This window comes from Plecotus auritus (genome assembly GCF_963455305.1).
Source record: "Plecotus auritus genome assembly, chromosome: 4".
NCBI classification, from domain to species: domain Eukaryota; kingdom Metazoa; phylum Chordata; class Mammalia; order Chiroptera; family Vespertilionidae; genus Plecotus; species Plecotus auritus.
Window position 1 is genome coordinate 46,547,863 of NC_137775.1, and position 22,880 is coordinate 46,570,742.

The following is a 22,880-nucleotide window of genomic DNA, read 5'->3' on the forward strand; positions in this document are numbered from 1 at the left end:
ATTTATTTTTTCCAGCTTTATGGAGATGTAATTGACATATGACATTGTGTAAGCTGCTACATGTATATATTTTTGAAATGTTTGCCACAATAGTTAGTAAAGACATCCTTTACTTCACATTATGGCCATTTTGTTGTTATGATGAGAACACAATTTTCAAGTACACAATACAGTATTAACCATAGTCATCCTGCTATACATTAGATCCCCAGAACTTAGTGTTTTTATAACCGAAAGTTTGTACACTTTGACCATCTCCCCATCTCCTCCTTCCCCCAGCCCCTGGCAACCATTCTCCATTTCTATGAGTGCTATGTTTTTAGATTCTGCATGTAAGTGAGATCATATAGTATTTATCTTTCTCTTTCTGACTTATTTTAAGTTAGTATAAATTTAAGTCAATAGTCAGAATCTGCCTTATCATTTTTTTTGGTCATATATCTTCTTAATGGCATAGTATGATATTATATTACAATGATATTTATATATTGCTATAGCTCCTCTTCAACTAACTAAAGATAGCTAAGCATTCACGTATTTATTTCACAAAATTAGTTACAAAGAATTTAAAATTATAATATGAAAATGAAACAAACAAAGGTTTTTATTTTCTTTAATATTCAGTACTAAAATGAGGGATTTTTTTCCTTCAAAAATTTAATAATTTAGGTAGGGAGTATCTCTTCTCCTTTGGTTAATGTATGAAAGGTGAACATTTTTTTTTCAGCTACATGTTCAGGAAAAATTATACACTATGAAGGTGCACAACTTGGATTTATTTTTAAATTAAAATGAACACTTTGATTAAAAGCAAAATGACTACCTATAGGCCAAGTGGCTAAAGAAATATATTTTTCAGAAAACTTTTCATTGTTATTCTTTTAAAAACTATTTTCTAATAATTCCATTTATTATATAGATGTTATGTATTATTGTGATTTTAAATTAACTTTAGGTTTTATGAAATTAATATATTATAGTTACATTAAAATCTCATTTGTGGAATATAATAAACAACATAAATTGTTGAACAAAAATAGATCCAGAAACACAGAAGCATAGAACAGACTGTCAAACCTCACAGGGAAAGCAGGGGAGGCGGGAAGGGGTTAAGAGATCAACCAAAGGACTTGTATGCATGCATATAAGCATAACCAGTGGACAAAGACACCAGTTGGGGTGAGGATATGTGCTAGGGGTGGGAGTGGCCGGGGAAGAGGGTCAATGGGGGAAAAAGGAGACATATGTAGTACTTTAAACAATAAATAATTTAAATTTTAAAAATGCTATGTTAAAATTATATTTTCTTTCACAATATAATCTAAAAAATTATCTAGTGGTTATTATAATTCAAATGTATAAATAACTACTTTTTTCATAAGTTATTTTAAATTTACCAGTAAAAAGTTAAAACCATTCCCCATTCTTGTATGATTGTTAAAGTCTAAATATTATTAATATGTATAAATCCCAATAAAATCTGCTTTGTTATTATAGAAAGGATTGCATTTTCCATTTTATTTATATTGCTTATTTCTGCTAGCCATCCTGAAAATGGGTATCCTTAGAGGCAAAAGCTACTGTCATACTCTCTGTTGTTTTGGTAATGACAATACTCAAAAACACAATAAAGAGGGGTAGAATTAACCTGTTGTTTTAATTGTGGTGCACCTACATTTAAAATTTCAGTAGTGTGACCACATAAAATGAAACCAAAAGTAAAAGGAAGCAAGAAGAAAAATGAATACCAAAATGTTTTTAATGCTGTACAGAATGAAACTTCATTTATGGAAAAATAATCAAATGCCATAAAATTGAGTAAGTTCATTTCTGGAAAATAGCATTTCTAATGTACTGTTCTCAATTAAATGGGGCAGAGATGATTTTTAATTAATTGGAGAAGTGTCATGTCCAATAATCATGCTATAGCGTTTAATTATAGCATAATGATGTGTTTTAAAAACTCAACTTTTGACAAAGTGCTCTTTGATGTAATGTTTGTATTTAACTTTAATGGATTGGCTTAATTTTTGTTATATTTTTGACTTGCAGATTGCTCTGGGAACAGTTACTAATGTGGAAGAAGCAGTGAAGTGGATAAGTTACACTTATCTTTATGTACGGATGAGAGCAAACCCATTAGTATATGGCATCAGTCACAAGGCTTATCAGGTAGAAAACTCATTTGTAAAACAAAAGAAATCATACCTTTTTTTTTTAATTTCTGTAATCCTTTCATAGTATGAGGATAAATATTTGCTACTCCTGCCTCATCTGAAAAGAGTTAGGTAGCTGGAAGAAAAAAAGAGCTTTAATCTTTTTTAGAAGATACTAAGGAAAATTAAATTTCCCCCTGCAATTATTTCACTTTACTTACAGTATCTCTTTTCCCACTAACACTAATAAGTTCATCTTTATATTATTATCAATTTATCATTCAGATGTATTTCCATTTGATACTAATATTTTGCTGTGATTTTTTAAAACTAAGATAAATTTAGTTTTTGGAATAGTCCAGACGTGAGGAAACATATGGACCACTTTTAATAATATCTTGCTATATGAAATCTGTTCTCTTATCAAGTTCCTCTAAGCCCTTGTTCCCAAATTAAAAAGTAGCATTGATGAGTTATTATCTTAGTAGTTTGGAGCCTGGGATCAGTTCTGTGCACATAGACTGCGAATGAGATGCATGTTGTAGCAGCTATTCCTATGAGCTCTACAGTTGTGTGGTCCACATGGATTACAGATTCTGTGAGACCTTGTCTTTTCTTTAGAACTCTGCTTTATACACTGTAAATGCTTCCTAATTACAGATAGAATCCAGTTGTTCTCTAATGAAAACATTATTTCACCATCATCATATGGGTATTCACTAGTGTTAAGTCAAAATTATCAAAGCAACTAAATTTAACTTGGAATGATAGTTTTACTGCATTAACTAATAACTTGGTTTTTATTTATATTCTGTTGTGTTATCAGAGTAGTTGCCAATCTTGTTTGTGTGTGTGTGTGTGTGTGTGTGCGCGCGCTTTTAAAAATTTTTTCTTTTCCTATACAGTAGATTTGACCATGGGAAAATCAAACTTAAGACTTAGGAGGAAAAATACAAGAAAAATAGCAGCAACAACTAGTTCTGAAGCTGCTGATCTGAAATCATTAAGTTTTTATACATAGGTTGATTATAATTGATATTTAACTACCTTCTCAGTTAAAGTATGTGCTATACTTCAAATGGATATCTTCTTTTATAGACAAAGAGATCTGTTCTAAAATATAGGTGCATTATAACCTATAAACCTTAAAATTTTAAAGAATATGACTCTAGCTATTCTCATTACAAATATGGGCTTTGTGAAAATAGTCATTGGCACTGTGAAAATATACTGAAGGGGTAAAAGAAAACAAAACACGACATGTAGTTTCATGGGCTAAGCTATTTACTTCAATTCTTGGCATAAGATAAAAACATCAATTGATTTTTAAGTACTGGGTTAATATCAGAAGTCATTTTTGTATAATTTTCCATTACAAGGAAAAGTGATTTTTTTCCTTCTCAGATACATGGTTTTACTACCTTCACAGTTCAGAGACTCTTACCTTTCTATTTTTTTTAACTTATGTGTTTTCGTTTTATTACTCAATATGAATTTGTAACCACAATACCCATGTGAACTAATACAGACCATGCAGTTTAACATATTTTCAATGGTTTAGTAATATGTGAATGATAAAATGTTTTCAGAAGATGAACCTGACACATACAGTGCATCACTTGTAGCAAATATTTAAGACTTTGTATTTGCTAATACGATTATTCCTGACTCTATCTTACTTCCCTACAGTTCATTTCCTTTGTCTTGTTTTTCTGATTTTTAAATTTATTTTAGCTGTGTACTCTCTCCTCATCCCTTTTAAGGTCATATTCTACTTTATTGCTCATGACCAGAGAACGATCGGTGGGACCTGGCTTGTGTGCATGTGTGTATGTACATATATATATTCACACACATCATATAGTAACAAGAATATTTGTTAATAAATGTTCTTTCTGCTGAGAAAATGTCTGATGTAATAGTTTCAAAACTATTCAAAATTTATGGTTATTTTACTCTTCTATTATTATTACAGGAAAATGGGTTTTCCTATCAGCAGTTATGAAAACTGCTAGAACACTAAAACCATACTTTTGAAAGGATAACTGTATTTATTTTTGTATACTTTTACTTTGTCAGAGGAAATTATCCTCACTATCATTTCTCTAGATATTGATAAAGTAAGAACATGGTTTGATATTTTAAAATCCCTCATCATTTAAGTGTGGGAGGGAGAAGATGATATTTTTCTTATAGTTGATTTTTAATCTTTATAATCTTAAAGATTATAACACCATTAAGAATTTTAGATTCTGTACTATTACTATCTGGAGATAATATGCAGATTGATAATTTTAATGAATTTTATAGCTTCATGCTATTCAAAGCAAATAAATTTTGGGTTATTTGGTTTATTTAATGGAATAAAATATTTTCTAGTTATGTCCTAAATTTATAAATATGTAATTCTTTAAAATTTGTAATAAAAAAGTTTATTCTAACTAAAGCATCAACAAAATTTAATTTTTATAAATAGGTATATGTAATTCTCTAAAGAAAAATGACTGTCTAAAGAAATACTAAAGTGTTTATATATTTTTTTTCCCTTTAGATTGACCCGACATTAGCAAAACATCGAGAACAGTTGGTCATTGAAGTTGGACGAAAATTAGACAAAGCTAGGATGATTCGTTTTGAGGAGCGAACTGGATATTTTTCCTCAACTGATTTGGGTAGAACCGCCAGCCACTTCTATATTAAATACAACACCATTGAGGTATTAAACTGAGTTGAACAAATACAGTATGTTTGCTATTGGATGCAAATATTTTTAGATGTCAAAATATAGGATTAACACAAAATAGCCAAAGCTGTTAATAGAACAAAATGCTTTTAGCATATGAATTCAATAACATAGACTCAGTAAATACTAGAAAAAATCAGATTTTAAATATTCAGGGCCTCCTTGCCATCCTGGTCAATGAGTGGGTCCCAAGCAGTAGACTTGGAGAGTGGTAGATTTCCATATGCCCATGCTGAAAATGAGCCAATACCATAATGTTATGATAAACATTGTTTTAGCTATCTAATGTAGGTTTCATTAACTGATTTTATTGCTCTTTAGCTGATTATATTTTAACAATATTTTTAAATCTTTGGTAGATGTGCAATGATTTGGAATAGTATGCCACAGACATTGTAACTCTGCATTGCCTAGGGCTCAAATGGTCTTTAAGAATGAGTGATTTATAGTCACGTTTTTAATTTAAAATATTTTACTGGACCTTCTATTTTAATCAAATATAACACTTACTTTGGTAGACCTTCAATGAACTTTTTGATGCTCATAAAACAGAAGGTGATATCCTTGCTATAGTCTCTAAAGCTGAAGAATTTGATCAAATTAAGGTAAGATTACTTGAAGCTTGAATCAAATGCATATAACATATATGTATTCATTCATTTATAAAACCTCATAAGTAATTGTTATTCCTGATACATCAGAAGCTGTATGACACTTCACATTTGGAGTACCAACAATGTTCTTTCATTTATCAGCAATTCCAGTATCCTAGATTATGATATTATGTTATACCTCACATCATTCTTTATTCTCTACTACAAATCAAATATAATTTAGGTAGGTTTTGCAGTAATGAAACTGGTGGAGAATATAGTATGTAGATTTTGGTTTATTTGCAATATAAGGTTCACTAAAGAAAATATGAAGGATATGCATGATTCAAACTTAGTTCTGAATATTTCTGTACCCGTATTATAATTTAATCTTATTAACAGTGAGAACTTTTATACTTTGAGTCATAGTACTTCACAGCTTTAAGCTATGAATGTGTTATATCATAAAAATATATGACTGTAATGAATGCCTTTGGAGATAATTCAAGTTTGCCCTAATCCATTTGGGCAGAGGTTTTACTCTGGTCAAATAAAAAATGAAATCTCATCAATCGAAAGATGGTGAGGTCAGGAGATCTAATTTTTGTGGCATATCAAATTTTTATATGTCGATGGCAACTTCAATGTTGGTGATGAATAATAAAATGTAATTGTATCAGTCTCAAGATAATTTCTTATTGTATATTATTAGCTACCTGTGGGAAAAATTAGTTATTTTAGCATATAGAGGAAATGTTGAGTTATAGCAAATGGAAACTTTTAAAAAACCTGCAATATGGTTCAATTTCAGTAAATCAGCCCAAATAATACTGTAAAAACATTGATTCTTCCAGGTCAGAGAAGAGGAAATAGAGGAGTTAGATGCCTTATTAAACAATTTCTGTGAACTCTCAGCTCCTGGAGGTGTAGAGAACAATTATGGGAAAATAAATATCCTACTTCAAACTTATATTAGCCGAGGTGAGATGGACAGTTTCTCCCTTATATCAGATTCTGCATATGTTGCACAGGTAAGAATATTACTCTCTTCCCATTTTTTTCTCCCTTGTTTACTTTTAAAGATTCAAAGAATTACTCAGACTATACTGTAACTATACTTATGACATGATACCAAATTACTATTTTATCTTAGAACTGGTTCTGTTTAATTTGTACATCTTTTATGCCATCTATTTATTAGATCAGGAATGGGGGTGGAATTTGGTGTTAGTTTGGCTCTTCAATATTGCTATTGTTTTTATTTTAGAGTTTGAAAATATCAATCTTATTTTGCTTTAGATGATAAAGTTCATCTCCTTCAATTACAAAGAATATAGTTACAAAGGGCAATAATAGAATAATATTTCAGTCAAAAAGAAAAGATTGTGGAACCATTGTAGCTTTTCCCAAATGTTAGAATTATAAACAAAATCATTTGCCATTAAATAAGGCTTTATATATATGCCTCACACTATATATTTAGTAAGATAAGTCTCTGATAAAAATTTTTTTCTTCCCATTGATACTTAAAAAAATTGATGACTGAAAGAAAATTATTCCTTAAATTACAGCTTATTAAATCAATAAGTTAAAAAAATAACCATAGTATAAAATGTTGTAATGTTTTTATATTCAAGCCCCCATGTGAAATAAAGTAGGTTATTTGTTGCATTATTTACCTGTCCAAATGAAAGGTTTTTCTTTACAGATATAAGTTTGAAGAAAATACTTTCTACTTTAAAAGAATACCATTTTTTCACCTGGCTGGTGTGGCTCATCGGTTGAGTATCAGCCCATGAACCAGGAGGTCATGGGTTCCATTCCTGGTTGGGGATGTGGGCAGACTTGACCCCCAACATGGGGCATGCTGGAGTAGCTGATTAATGATTCTCTCATCATTGATGTTTCTTTCTCTTTCTCCCTCTCCCTTCCTCTCTGAAATCAATTTATATATATATATATATATATATATATATATATATATATATATATATATATCTCCTATCTAATAAAAGAGTAATATGCAGATTAACCATCACTCCACTACACCCACAAGCCACGCACACCAGCCAATCAGGAGTGAGTATGCAAATTAACCCAACCAAGATGTCTGCGGCCACGGACCGAGCAGGAGGCTTGGGTTTCTCCGGCAATGGAGGAAGCCAAGCTTTCCGCACACCCTGGCGGGCCCATGCCTCCACTCAAGGCTACAGAGTTTCAATTATAGAAGATAAATAAATCCCAACAAAAATGTCGGCAGCCACTGAGCTGGAGAGAGCAAGAGGCTTGAGTTGCCTCTGGTGATGGAGGAAGCAAGCTTCTGCAGCCCTGGCCTGCCTTGGCCTCCGCTTAAGGCTACAAAGTTTCAATTATAGAAGATAAATAAATCCCAACAAAAATGGTGGCAGCCACTGAGCTGGAGAGAGCAGGAGGCTTGAGTTGCCTCTGGCGATGGAGGAAGCCAAGCTTCTGCAGCCCTGGCCTGCCTTGGCCTCCGCTTAAGGCTACAAAGTTTCAATTATAGGAGATAAATAAATCCCAGATCCCAGGGCCTCCGCTTGGGTTGCCGGGAGGGCGTGGCTAGCCTGTAAACCACAACAGGACCCTTACCTAGGCCACCCCATGCCCCAAGGGAACCCCCACCCTGATCCAGGACACCCTTCAGGGCAAACCAGCTGGCCCCCACCCATGCACCAGGCCTCTATCCTATCTAATAAAAGAGTAATATGCAGATTGACCATCACTCCAACACACAAGATGGCTGCCCTCATGTGGTCAAAGATGACTGCCCCCATGTGGACACAAGATGGCCAGCAGGAGAGGGCAGTTGGGAGGAACCAGGCCTGCAAGGGAGGGCAGTTGGGGGCAATCAAGCCTGCAGGTGAGGGCAGTTAGGGGTGACCAGGCCGGCAGAGGAGGGAAGTTGGGGGCGACTGGGCCTGCAGGGAAGGACATTTGAGGGGGACCCAGGCCTGCAGGGGAGAGCAGTTGGGGGAGGGTACCAGGCCTGCAGGGGAGAGCAGTTGGGGGGGTTCAGGCCTGCAGGGGAGAGCAGTTAGGGGCAATCAGGCTGGCAGGGGAGGGCAGTTAGGGGCAATCAGGCTGGCAGGGGAGCAGTTAAGCATCTATCAGGCTGTCAGGAGAGTGGTTAGGGGGTGATCAGGCTGGCAGGCAGAAGTGGTTAGGGGCAATCAGGAAGGCAGGTAGGCGAGCAGTTGGGAGCCAGTAGTACTGGATTGTGAGAGGGATGTCCGACTGCCCTGGTAGGATCGGGCCTAAACAGGCAGTCGGACATCCCTAGAGGGGTCCCATATTGGAGAGGGTGCAGGCTAGGCTGAGGGACACACACCCCTGTGCACGAATTTCGTGCACCGGTCCTCTAGTGTGTGTGTATATATATGTGTGTGTGTGTGTGTGTGTGTGTGTGTGTATGTATGTATATATACATATATATATTTAAAAGAATACCATTTAAAAAATTTTAATTGAGTAATACCTCTTCTGAGTTAAGGAGAAATAATAGCTTAATCTTATTTTAAATTTAGAAACTATTCTATATATCTTACGTTTGAAATTTTGTTCAAAGTCTCAATATAGAAAAAATATTTTATATTAAATTATTATAAGCAGTCATGAATACTCAGCAGTGCTTTGCTATAACTATAAAATGAAATATTTACAAATATGAACCAAGATATATTGGCAAACAATTTGAATGAATGCAGTAACTTAATCAATGTAACTGAGACACCAGCTGATGATTTCATACTACATATAGTGAATGTGAATGTTGTGGAAGCTTCTTTTCTTTTTTTCCTTCTTCAGTAAGATGTTTCTGCCATAGAAAAATTATACATATTCTCTAAACCCTATAAGATCTGTAGCCACCACTGTTTCTAACTTATTTTATTTACCTATTTTTCTGAAAAATAACATTGTATTTTTATTTTATATTTCCTAATTCTTTTATATTAAAATAGTTATTGACTTAACTAAATTGTAAAGCTTTACTAGGTTCTAGATGAATAATTTGGCCACATTTCTGCTTGATTCAAGTTTATGAAGATATTATCAGAGACTGATATACAAATTGCTTTATAATATTTGCTGTTTCATCATGATTGGTGCCCAGAAAGCCAATATCAGAACATACGGATATATCTCAAAGCACCCCTACTTTTCTTAAATAGCTATTATAGGTCTGTCATCTTTGAATTCATTAGGTAAATTACTGTTCAGTTTATTTATAGTTTAAGTTTAGGCCATCATTAGTTCCACAAGCACTCTCTTAGCTCTCTGAAATTGTATTTCCTTCTCTGTTTCTGAAACTTGATTCTCTCAGTCCCTAAGATAAATCCTTGGCTCAAATATCCTATGATTTTATAAAGAAATCTAGATTTAACTTTTCTAAACTGTACTTATCAAAGACTTTTATCATTATTTCCACCCAATTTACATTATTCCAGATAAAATGTCTTTATTTGTCACATGAGATTTCTCTTTCCATTTATTTTAGTTTTAGGAAACAACTATGGGTTCTGAAATTAAAAACAAAAATTTATATATTTTCAAACACTGTGGAAAATTAGCCTGGCAGTTTTTTTTACAAGAGTTAACTGGGAATTATGATTTAAAAATCTATTTGATAGACACAGTAATATAGTGTTCATTTTATTTATCATTCTCTGGGCCTACTAAGAGCCATCTTCAGATTTATAATGGATATCAGAACTGTCCTCTTAGTTCTAAATAACATTTCTGTTATTAAACTTCTAATACGGAAATAAAATAGTTGATTGTGAAAAGACAAATATATATTTCATATAAATGTAAAACTAAAGCCCATAACACTTAACGATCATAATTTAAAGTTGGATCATCTACTCCCTATTTAAAATCTTTACTCTTTTTTATCTTTTTATAATTTTGACCAGATTTAACTTTTTTTCATTTTCAAATACAGACATTGTTAGATTTTGTAAGATTTCTCCAAGTTCATAATTTTTAAATAATCTTCAGTAAAAAACCAAAAATATGCAAAGTTAATGATAGAGGGAGGAAGACAAAACAAATGGAAACTAACTGTACAGATGGTACAAAAAGTCTTTAATTATTGTAACTTTCTATATGTCTCTTAATGAAGTTATTCTCAGACCACTGAATTTAGAATCTTGGAGCAAAGTTTAGAATTGTTTAGACCTGGCTTTGAATAAATACTCTGGCACCAACTATCTGTGAGGCCTTGGCCAAATTGTTAACCTCACCAAGCTTTAGTATCTTTATCTACAAAATCACAGAGAGACCTGTCAAATGCAGTTGTTATAAAGAGTAAATAATAATATATTGCTTAGTTTATAGGGAGTCATTAATATGGTAGTTACACTTATCAATATGTCTTTTGTCACCCTTTTCTCACTATTTTTTCTCACTGACTAAACACCAAAGTTTTTTTTTGTGTGTGTGTGTGTTTTTTTTTATTATACTTTTATTGATTTTAGAGAGGAAAGGAGAGGGAGAGGGAGATAGAAACATCAATGATGAGAGAGAATCATTGATCAGCTGCCTCCTGCACACCCCTTACTGGGGATCGAGCCCGCAACCCCAGGCATGTGCCCTTGGCCAGAATCGAACCTGGAACCCTTCAGTATGCAGGCCGATGCTCTATCCACTGAGCCAAACCGCCTAGGGCGAGATCCCAAAGTTTTTCTTATTTCTCTAAATAGCTTTATAAATTTAATCATTTCAGTATAATAGCTTATCATACAGGGTGTCCCAAAAAATGTATACATACTTTAACAGCTGATAGCTCAATTTTAAAAATGAAATATATTTGAATAAGCATTCTATTTATAATTATTTAAAATGTGTATATACATATTTTTAGGACATCCTATATGCTAGATGGCCTCAGAGCCTCCTATATATGTTGCAGTTCTTTTGTCTTTTCCTGCTTCATTCCTATTTAGGGTGTATAGGGTGGAGCTTCCTAAGAACTTGGAAATAAGGCTACCCTCTGAAAGTTAAACAGGATGGCATCCACATACATATAGAGGAGGTTATTTATTCTTGTATAGAAATAATAATTAGGTGTATATGAGAATAGATGTTGCCAATAGTTAAAGGATGAAACTTGACAAACTTCTTTTGAACTGAGTCTGAATGATAAATTTATTGACAGATTAAAAAGTCCAAAAAGAGATAGAGGAGGACATAAACAAATGGGAGAATATACTGTGTTCATGGATTGTAGGATCAACATTAAAATTTCCATACTACCTAAAGCAGTCTATAGATTTAATGCAATCCCCATTAAATACCAACAGCGTATTTCACAGACCTAGAACAAACTCTCCAAAAATTCATACGGAATAAAAAAATACCCCGAATAGCCGCAGCAATCTTGAGAAAGAAGAACAAAGTTGGAGGGATCACAATACCAGATATCAAGCTATATTACAAAGCCACTGTTCTCAAACTGCCTGGTACTGGCACAAGAGCAGACATATAGACCAATGGAACAGAACAGAGAACCCAGAAATCGACCCAAGCCATAATGCTCAATTAATATTTGACAAATGAGGCAAGAGCATACAATGGAATCAAGACAGTCTCTTCAGTAAATGGTGTTGGGAAAATTGGACAGAAACTCACAAAAAAATTAAACTAGACCACCAATTTACACCATACACAAAAATAAACTCAAAATGGATAAAGGATTTAAATGTAAGACCAGAGACCATAAAAATCTTAGGAGAATCCATAGGCAGCAAAATATCAGAAATATGTATAGCAATAACTTTACCGATACAGCTCCTAGGGCAATGGAAACTAAGGAGAAAAAAAAAACCGAATGGGAATACATCAAAATAAAAAGCTTCTGCACAGCAAAAGAAACCATCAACAAAACAACTAGAAAGCCCACTGCATGGGAGAACATATTTGCCAATGTTATCTCTGATAAGGGTTTAATCTCCAAAATTTACAGGGAACAAAATTTACATCTTAACGAAAGGAAGATAACCCAATCAAAAAATGGGCAAAGGACTTAAATAGACACTTTTCGAAAGAAGATATACAGAAGGCCAAGAGACATATGAAAACATGCTCAAAGTCACTAATCATCTGAGAGATGCAAATCAAAACAACAATGAGGTACCATCTCACACCTATCAGAATGGCTATCATCAACAAATGGACAAACAAACAAGTGCTGGCGAGAATGTGGAGAAAAAGGAATCCTCGTGCACTGCTGGTGGGAATGCAGACTGATGCAGCCACTGTGAAAAACAGTATGGAGTTTCCTCAGAAAATTTAAAATGGAACTACCATTTGACCCAGTAATACCACTTCTAGGAATATATCCCAAGAAATCAGAAACACCAGTCAGAAAGGATATATACACCCCTATGTTCATAGCAGCACAATTTACAATATGTAAGATTTGGAAACAGCCTAAGTGCCCATCAGCAGATGAGTGGATTAAAAAACAGTGGTACATCTACACAATGGAATACTACTCTGGTGTAAAGAAGAAAGAACTCTTACCATTTGCAACAGCATGGATGGACAAGGAGAGCATTATGCTAAGTGAAATAAGTTAGTTGGAGAAAGAAATATCATATGATCTCACTCATTTGTGGAATATAATGAACATCATAAGCTGATGAACAAAAATAGATCCAGAGACAGAGAAGCATCCGACAGGCTGTCAAACTTTAGAGGGAGGGGGGAGGGGGTCTAAGAGATCAACCTAAGGACTTGTTTGCATGCATATAAGCATAACCAATGGACACAGACACAGGGGGTGAGGAAATGTGCTGGGGGCTGGGGGTGGTCGGGGAGTTGTCAACTGGGGGAAAAGGAGACATATGTAGTACTATATGTAATACTTTAAACAATAAAGAATTTTAAAAAATAAATAAATAAACTCTGTTACCTAACCACCAATTTTCCTCTTTTTATTCTTCAGAATGCAGCTAGAATTGTCCGTGCTCTTTTTGAAATTGCTCTGAGGAAACGTTGGCCTGCCATGACCTACAAGCTCCTGAATCTTAGTAAAGTCATTGACAAGAGGCTGTGGGGTTGGGCTAGTCCTTTGAGACAGTTTTCAGTCTTACCACCACACATTCTAACGAGATTAGAAGAAAAAAATCTTACTGTGGATAAGCTGAAAGACATGAGGAAAGATGAAATAGGTAAGAAGGAAAAAAAATGTTTTAATGTGTTCTGTGCAATAAAATATTTCACTGCATGTAAAAGTATTGTGAATTTTCACGTTACTCAAGATATATTTTCATTTTTTTTATGAAATTTCTTTTGTATTTATCTGAATTCTAATAGAAGTCCCTCCAAATTTTATGATGTCACTTTAAAGAAATAGCAGTTAAATGGAATGTAGATCATCACACCCATAAGTTGAGCATTTTACAAATGGAATCTCAGCTATAAATAATGAGAATTAGTCAATGAAGCTTATCCTCAATTTATTTTTTAATATTTAATTCATTTTAAATTCTTTTGTTATATATATTAGTAGTATTATATTAAAAAATTATTTGCACATTTCTTCAAAGTTTCTAACTGAACTTTATCATTGCGCACATTTGTATCTTTAAACCCAGTTGTTACTAGGGTCACCAGACCAAATAGCATTTAGACTTCTGCTTTTTTTCACATAATATTGAAAAATTATTCCAACATTCATTTCCACGTACCTTAGTATTTTATTAGACAAACCTACAATGCATTGATTAGGTAATATTTCAGATTTTAAGTGGGTAGATATTACATATGAAGGGAGTCAACTGAACAAAATAAGAGGGAGGATTGCTGCTGCAAAAGGTCCGAAGATGTGTAGAGAGGCTGAGATAGTTACTTCACTTGTAGTAAGAAGAATACTTCTAAGACAGAAGGGAAGTACCAATTTAAATAGAAATGAAGGATATTAACTAGGGAAATTGAGAGTATTCACATTGGGAATATCATATGTAAATATGTTATCAAAATAAAAATCCACTTTAATTTCAAATTTGGATGAACATAAAACATTCATAAATTTGCTTTAAAAATTATGGTGAGCCAAGAAATATTGATATTATAAACTAATACAACATAATATTGAATGTAAAAAAATTGAAAAATTAAAATATATATAACCTATTTCAACTTTGTTGCTTGAACTAGAATAGGAAAATGTTTATAGTGACATCTATTTCTGACTCCCCCACCCACTCTGGGACTCACATACAAATATCTATATTTTGAATCTGATAATTTATGAAAAATATGTATAAGTGGATAAAGTGGTTAATTTTGTGCTAGATTGACCATATTCAATATTTTATCTTTACGATTTTTTTGTAAATGGGCTTGGATGGATGGGTTGCATTTTATTATTAGAGCCTTTCCCATTATATAGATTTCTGAAATAGAGCTTGTATAAATTAATGGCTGTTTTCAAAAACCACTAAATATTTTTATGATGTGTCATAAGCTAGCTAGAAGAAAAGAGGAACTGTTTATAGTAGTTTAAACACTATTAAGTTTCAGTAATTTTAAGAACCCTATTAATAGCTGAAGAAACCTTGATACTAGTTTTCAGAGCTATGAATTGCTAATTCAAGTTAACTATTACAAAATATTCAAACATGCCAGATCAAGAATGTCAACTATTATACATAGCAAATCATAAAAGAAGCAATAAAATCACCTTCTCTGAATTCCCATTTACAAGTCAGATTATATTGCTTTTATTCTGTCTGGACACATTTCTTCTATGTGATGTTTTCCTTGTAGGTCACATGCTGCATCATGTGAATATTGGACTCAAGGTCAAACAGTGTGTTCATCAGATTCCTTCTGTTACAATGGAAGCTTCCATTCAGCCCATCACACGGACTGTGCTCCGAGTGACGCTGAGTGTCTGTGCTGATTTCACTTGGAATGATCAGGTAGAAGGGGAAAATACCTATCTCAATGTTTGCAAAATGTCTCTGCTGCACATTCAGCTATACCTCCTTACATCTGTCCTTAGGCATTTAGAAAATTCTCTCAAAAAATATATATTAAGACTCATTTAAAACATTTTAGTAATATTTACTCTCATCCTTGAAAAAAATGTGTGGTATAATATATTAATACTAGAGGCCCGGTGCACGGATTCGTGTACCAGTGGGGTCCCTCAGCCTGGCCTGTGCCCTCTCGCAAGTCGGAGCCCCTTGGGGGATTGGGCCGAAACTGGCAGTCCAACATCCCCTGAGGGATATTGTAGTGCGCGAAGAGACAGGCGGCCAGGGAGGAGCTTGGGGAGGAGCTCAAGCTGGCCCGGGCACTGTGTGACTCCCACTCATCCCGGCCCCACTGTGCCTGCTGCTGCTGCTGCTCGGTAAGCTTCCTGAGTGGCGCTCCCACTGTGGGAGCGTACTGACCACCAGGGAGCAGCTCCTGCATTGAATGTCTGTGCCCTAGTGGTCAGTGCACATCATAGCAACCAGTCAAACGGTTGACTGGTTGACCAGTCGCTTCGGGTTTTATATATATAGATGTTAACCAATTAGACCTCTTCAGAACACCTAGGAAAGCTAAAATTTCAACACTGAACAGTCTTTTAGTGAATTCAGCTTCATAGGGACTTCGCTTAAATCTGACTTCTTCCATTTTCTCTGTTATCTTCGGATTTGCCATCTCTACTTATTCTGTCATTTTAGCCTACTAAAAATTCAAGATTCTCCATGTTGAAGGAGTAAGCCCTTTTTAAATTCTAATGTTTCTCAAACTATCACTGTCTTCTTTTCTTTACCATTAGACTTGTAGAAAGAGTGTTCTACATTTTCTCCTAGTCATCTGTTTCTTTCCTGCTGAGACTACTACTACCATCAGGGATCACAAAAGACTGACTGGTTGCCATAATAAATGGCTTTTTTTTTTTAATTTACTTTTTTTACTTCTCTGAACATTCAGCACTATATATAGTCCTTTAAAATGTCCTTCCTTGGCTCCCATCACATTCCTGATTTTGTTTTCGCCCCTTCTTCTGTTCTTTCTTCAATACCTTAGATGTTATTATATATGTGTGAAGATCTACTCTGGATTCTCTTCTTATTCATCAGTATTTTTTAAGGTCTATCTTTGTACTGTTACTATGCAGAGAGTAGAGTTATAGATAAGCAAGTAAGATTCAGTCCTTTCTTTCAAGAAGCCCGTGGAGGAAGACAAGTAAGTCAGTAATGTAGTATAGCAATATTTACTTTACATGATTATTTTAAGTGTATGCAGATACCTTTTGCATTACGTGACCTTCGTATGTCTGTAGTGTAAATGAGTTTTATTCATGCTCTAAAATTACACAACCATATCCCTAACCCAAATCTACTGTTGGTCTTAAAGTGGTCTAACCTTTAATTTCTTCAGTTTCCTTGTCTGCAAACATAATAATTATCTTTCTCACAGAATTTCTGTGAGAACTAGATGATATAAAATTATACTTAATATTTCTATCCAAAATTTGACATAAAATATAAAATTGTAGTTAGCCATAAACTCATATTTCAAGTTTTATATTTAATCTAGTGTTTTTGAAATGCATAAAAATTTCATATTTTTTTCCACAGTTTTCTTCTGTCAGTATTCACAATAAAGACTCCCAGAGTTTGGTTTAATTCATCAGTAACTCTTAATTAGAATACTGTTGGCTGCGAGAATAAAAAACATGACTTGTCTCAAACTGACTCAAGCAAGAAAATATATTATCTTTCACAATAAAAGGCAGGTAGAATAGGCCATAAAGATGACTGAGTCTTCTATCTAATCATATAATTCAGGGCTTAGGGTCTGCACATATTTTTGCTCTGCTGACACTGTTATGTACTCCCTAAACGTCTTCATGCTTTTTATTTTTTTATAATTTTTAAAAAATTATCACCTGAGGATATGTTTATTGATTTGAGAGAGAGAGAAACCTCAATTTGAGAAAGAGACATCAATTGGTTGCCTCCCATACATGCCCCAACCAGGGATGTGTCCTGACCAGGATCAAACCTGCAATCTTTTTGGTATATGGAGTGAAGCTCCAACCAACTGAGCCACCAGGCCAAGGCACATTTTCATGCTTCTCTGTTCACATTTAAAGAGAGAGGGAAACGCCCCACTGCACCAGCCCAGAGCATGAACTATAAGACCTTTCCTTTAGTCTAATTGGGCCAGTATTGGGCATGTGCCTATCCTTACCACAATCCTCAGGAGGGATTCCATAAGCTGATGAGTTTATGCTAATCAAAATTATTGCAGGAAATGGGCTCTTCTTCTGAGTCACTTGAAAGAGATGAATACTGAATAAGAATGGACTTTTTTAGGAAAAAGAAAAAGAGTGAGGAATGGATAGTCAAAAAATGGTATCCAATGGAATGTGATTTGTCCATAAAAAAGAAATGAAGTACTGATGTATACTTTAATATGAATGACTTTGAAAACATTATAGTAAGTGAAAGAAGCCAGGTACAAATGACCACATATTATATGATTCCACTTAATATGAGATGCTCAGGATAGGCAGATTTATAGAGAAAAAAGTACATTGTGATTGTCAAGGGATGGAGGTTGGGGGGATGGGGAAAGATAGGTAGTGACTTCTAACGAGTATAAGTTTTCTTTTTAGGGTGATGAAAATATTCTAAAATTTGATTATAGAGATGATTATACAACTTTGTAAATATATTAAAAACATTGAATTCTATATTTTATATGTAAAATTTGATATAGCAATAAAATTGTTGAAAACAATGGGTTCTGGGTATGCAAACAACAGTATATTCCTTACTTGAGTTACAATATTCATAGTATAAAGATACTATTTTTCTTCTAGGTCCATGGGACAGTAGGAGAACCCTGGTGGATTTGGGTAGAAGATCCTACAAATGATCATATTTATCATTCAGAGTATTTTCTAGTTCTTAAAAAACAGGTAAATATCTATGTATGGCCAAATCCTTATTATGTTGCTATCATAAGTAGAAAATATAAACTAACAATTTCTGCTTTTACTTACTTTTCTATAATTTCTAGTGTCATTAAAGCTTTATGTTTTTGCATGATTTTAAAAGAAAACAATACTTAAATGTTACAGTATTGATATATTCAATGTGATCTTAGAGAAATTGAAGTGTAATTTTTATCATAGTTTGAGGCATGGCTTTCAGATGGATGGAATATATGAAATAAGTGAAATAAATAATATGAAAAGTTAAATATATAAGTAATAAGAAGAACTTCAGGTGCTACATAACACTGTGCTAAATAGTATTGAAACACATTGTGATTTTTTGAAAAAATTTGAACACAAAACTCAGCTTTATTTACATAAATACAATGGCAAAAAGGATAGGAGAAAAGGGGGCAAAAAATGGAAGTCCAGAAAGGTAAGAGACACATAGTAGAGTGAGATTCTTAAATGGGCCCATCTAATCACTGCCTTACAAAAGGTAAGTTTCAAATTAACATTTCATAACTCTCACTTTTCAGATACAATTAACAAACAATAATCAACAAATATGGCATTCCTTTTAAAATTATCCATGAAGCCCACGAGAAACTCAGTTTGATGCTAGTACATCTGACTCTGATGCTCCATTCCTATTTCTTTACCAAAGAGAAAGCAGGCTTCAGGCTGGGAGCCTTGGATGGCAGCAGAATTCATAGCAATGTTTTATCTTCATTTCATTTGTCTTCATAATTACCCTCTATTATGCCAAGTGGTTCTGTTTTTCCACTTAAGTGATTAAAGAAAAATATTAAATAAAAATCATGCAGTTAAGTAATTGAATGAATAAAGTTTGGGAAATTCTGATAAAGTTGAATTGCTAACCTGTTAACTCATGATGATATGCATTGTAAATAATGTAAATTGAGTGTAACTATCACCTAATGCTATGTCAAGTAGCCTCAGAAGGGAACCACCCACAAGTTTCTAAAATACTTGAATATCTCAGCTATTTAGAAATCCAAGACATTTTCTTTATCTCTGGTACATATTGCTGTAGATATCATTGTTTTAACAATAGACTAATAAGACCTTATGATATTAGACTATCCATATTCATTTTAGACTTTATTTCACATTAGGTCATTAGTAAAGAAGCTCAACTACTGGTATTTACAATCCCTATTTTTGAACCTTTGCCTTCCCAATACTACATCCGAGCAGTGTCTGATAGATGGTTAGGAGCTGAGGCTGTGTGTATTATCAACTTTCAACATCTGATTCTACCAGAGAGACATCCTCCCCATACAGGTAACATATTGAATAATAATTTGAAACATTGATGTTCCAAAATTGTTGTTTTAGTTAATGTTGAAAAGCATCTATGCTTTAAAATTGTTTGAATCTGGATTGAAATCCTACTTATAATAATTCAAGTCCATTTTAGTTTACATTGGCTAGACCAGTGGTCGGCAAACTCATTAGTCAACAGAGCCAAATATCAACAGTACAACGATTGAAATTTCTTTTGAGAAATTATGTTTAATTTTTTAAACATAAACTATATAGGTAAGTACATTGTTATTAACTTAATTAGGATACTCCTAAGCTGGCCTTTGCTAAAAACTCAAGGGGCCAAAGAGCCGCATGTGGCTCGCGAGCTGCAGTTTGCCGACCACTGGGCTAGACCAACAGTTCACTTGACCACTCTAATTTGGCCAGTTGTCTAATAGATCAAAAGTAATTTGTTATAGTAACCATTGTAGTACTGAAGTTTACAAATGGCTTTCATTTTCTACAAATTGGAGTAGATTTAGTTTTGTTCTGTAACATTGCATATTTTTATAACCTCTCATTCACATTACTTCCCTGATTAGAAAAGAAAGATATGGCACTATTAGTTGACTTAGGGGGAACTCCCCCCAAAAAGTGTCCAATGGGTCAATATTATAAATGTGGTAATAGGGGGAAAAAAGACCTGTAACTAGTATATAAGAATTTATGTTAAGCTTTTTTTTCCCTCTAAAGAATTAAGGTTTGTTTTAATTTATTCCTAAGATACAGTATTCAGTATTGTGTATATTTTCCAGTTATTGTTTAACAGTATCTGATGCGTCTTTTCAGAATTACTGGATCTTCAGCCTTTACCAGTCACGGCTTTGGGTTGTGAAGCATATGAAGCACTGTACAACTTTAGCCACTTTAACCCTGTGCAGACACAAATATTTCATACGCTGTATCACACAGACTGCAATGTCCTACTTGGAGCACCCACTGGATCAGGAAAGACTGTTGCAGCTGAATTAGCCATTTTCAGAGTCTTCAACAAGTACCCTACTTCAAAGGTCTGTCTAAAAGAATCACCGGCTTACATTCAATTAGAAAAAGCATTTTATAATCTGTATATTAGCCCATTCTAAATATACTGGCAGGACTCTATGAAGAGCTTTGTTATTCTCTTAGGAAATTTTTCTGGCTGGTGGAGGGGTGTTTGGGGGAGGAGGGAGGAGGGAAATCAGTATTACAGAAACTGGCCACCAGAGCATTTACCTTAAATTTTGGAGACTTCTGCCAAAACCGGTTTGGCTCAGTGGATAGAGCATCAGCCTGCGGACTGAAAGGTCCCAGGTTCGATTCCAGTCAAGGGCATGTACCTTGGTTGCGGGCACATTCCCAGTGGGAGGTGTGCAGGAGGCAGCTGATCGATGTTTCTCTCTCATCGATGTTTCTGACTCTCTATCCCTCTTCCTTCCTCTCTGTAAAAAATCAATAAAATATATTTTAAAAAAAATTTTGGAGACTTCTAGTTCAATTTCTAATGTACATATGGTTCTCACATGTCCTTTCCTCATCATAAGATATCTATACTTCATCGATATCTTCATTGTAAGATACCTCATTCATAGCCATATTTATAAGATATATAATGATTAATAATCCAAAGTCTTTAGCTATGAAGGAAATGCAAATACTTTAACAAATACAGTTTGATCATATACAGAAATATAGAGGTAGCTTTTATTCCACTTTTCTCTAAGTGACCATATCATTATGTAATGTAAAATAACATGGCAAGTCAAACACGTATTGATTTTCAGTGTTCCTAAAATGCAAAATACTCACAGTTTTAAAATATTATTTTTTAGGAAAGATGATTCATAGCTGTGATTGTAATTATGTGCTATTTTTCTGATTTTATTATTTCAGAAATGTTTTAACTTCCTTTTTTAGTGACTTCTAATTGGTGGCTTTCTTCCCTGATTGGTTTTCCTACTTCTCAGTGATTATTGATCCATTAGTACACCAGTAGAGCTCTACTCCAAATGTGAAACATTTTAGAAAGGAAAGCATTATTTTTCAGTGAATAATCTGTATGTAAATTTGGATTATTAGGACAGTTTGTTTTTCAAAAAAATAAAAATAAAAGGGTAACACCTAAACTATACACATAACTAACATCTTCCATAAAAATCTACATTAAATTTTAAACAAGCAGATTATTTCTCTTCCAAATTTCAAAATTAGTAACTTTTTTCATGAAAAGGTTACAACTCCTTGCCCTAACCAGTTTGGCTCAGTGGATAGAGCGTCAGCCTGTAGACTCAAGGGTCCCAGGTTCGATTCCGGTCAAGGGCATGTACCTTGGTTGCGGGCACATACCCGGTAGGGAGTGTGCAGGAGGCAGCTGATCGATGTTTCTCTCTCATCGATGTTCTAACTCTCTATTCCTCTCCCTTCCTCTCTGTAAAAAATCAATAAAATATATATTTTTAAAAAAAGTTACAACTCCAATAACTCTTGACTATAATTCCAGGAAAAACTTACTTTCATCCAAACCCTAATTTTCTCTCTGTAATGTATTGTCTCATAATTTTTTTTACATTATATTAGAAGATAATTTTACTATAAAATACTTTTTTGTGAAAATTGCCTTTGGTGCCTCTTAGAAAATATTTAAAATTTTCTGTCAGTATTTTTATGATGCTGTATTATATTTACCAGTAAGTCTTACTTTGGATAAATGTAGGTTGAGTTAATGATTTTTTTCCCATTAATTTAAAATTTTAAGTTTTTTAGTACTAAAAAATAAATCTTAAAACCATTGTCATAATTTGATAAATTTTATGGAGTTTACCTTTATTTGAAACTACTGTCACTATTTTCATGAGAGTCTTTTTGCACCCCCCCTCCTTTAGGCAGTATATATTGCACCCCTGAAAGCCCTAGTACGTGAAAGAATGGATGATTGGAAAGTTAGAATAGAAGAAAAACTTGGTAAAAAGTAAGTTCTTATTTTTTTCAAAAGATATTCTGTGAATAATCTAAAGAGACCAACAAATAAAAGACTTGCAAAAAACAGATGTTTTTGCAGTGATTTCCATAGTCTGTTATTTAAAGCAGGGGTGGAAAACTTC

General features: G+C 33.8%; 1 protein-coding gene across 1 annotated transcript in view; it reads left to right on the forward strand.

Annotated features, from left to right (window-relative positions):
* The window catches only part of ASCC3 (activating signal cointegrator 1 complex subunit 3), a 288,876-nt gene that overhangs the window by 153,320 nt on the left and 112,676 nt on the right, over nucleotides 1-22,880 (forward strand). The window contains exons 17-26 of the mRNA XM_080665788.1: nucleotides 2,053-2,172; nucleotides 4,708-4,872; nucleotides 5,418-5,504; nucleotides 6,347-6,523; nucleotides 13,462-13,687; nucleotides 15,288-15,442; nucleotides 18,352-18,450; nucleotides 19,608-19,776; nucleotides 20,590-20,810; nucleotides 22,662-22,747. Of these exons, the coding sequence (XP_080521914.1) occupies nucleotides 2,053-2,172; nucleotides 4,708-4,872; nucleotides 5,418-5,504; nucleotides 6,347-6,523; nucleotides 13,462-13,687; nucleotides 15,288-15,442; nucleotides 18,352-18,450; nucleotides 19,608-19,776; nucleotides 20,590-20,810; nucleotides 22,662-22,747 (1,505 nt within the window). The remainder of the gene's footprint in view (nucleotides 1-2,052; nucleotides 2,173-4,707; nucleotides 4,873-5,417; nucleotides 5,505-6,346; nucleotides 6,524-13,461; nucleotides 13,688-15,287; nucleotides 15,443-18,351; nucleotides 18,451-19,607; nucleotides 19,777-20,589; nucleotides 20,811-22,661; nucleotides 22,748-22,880) is intronic.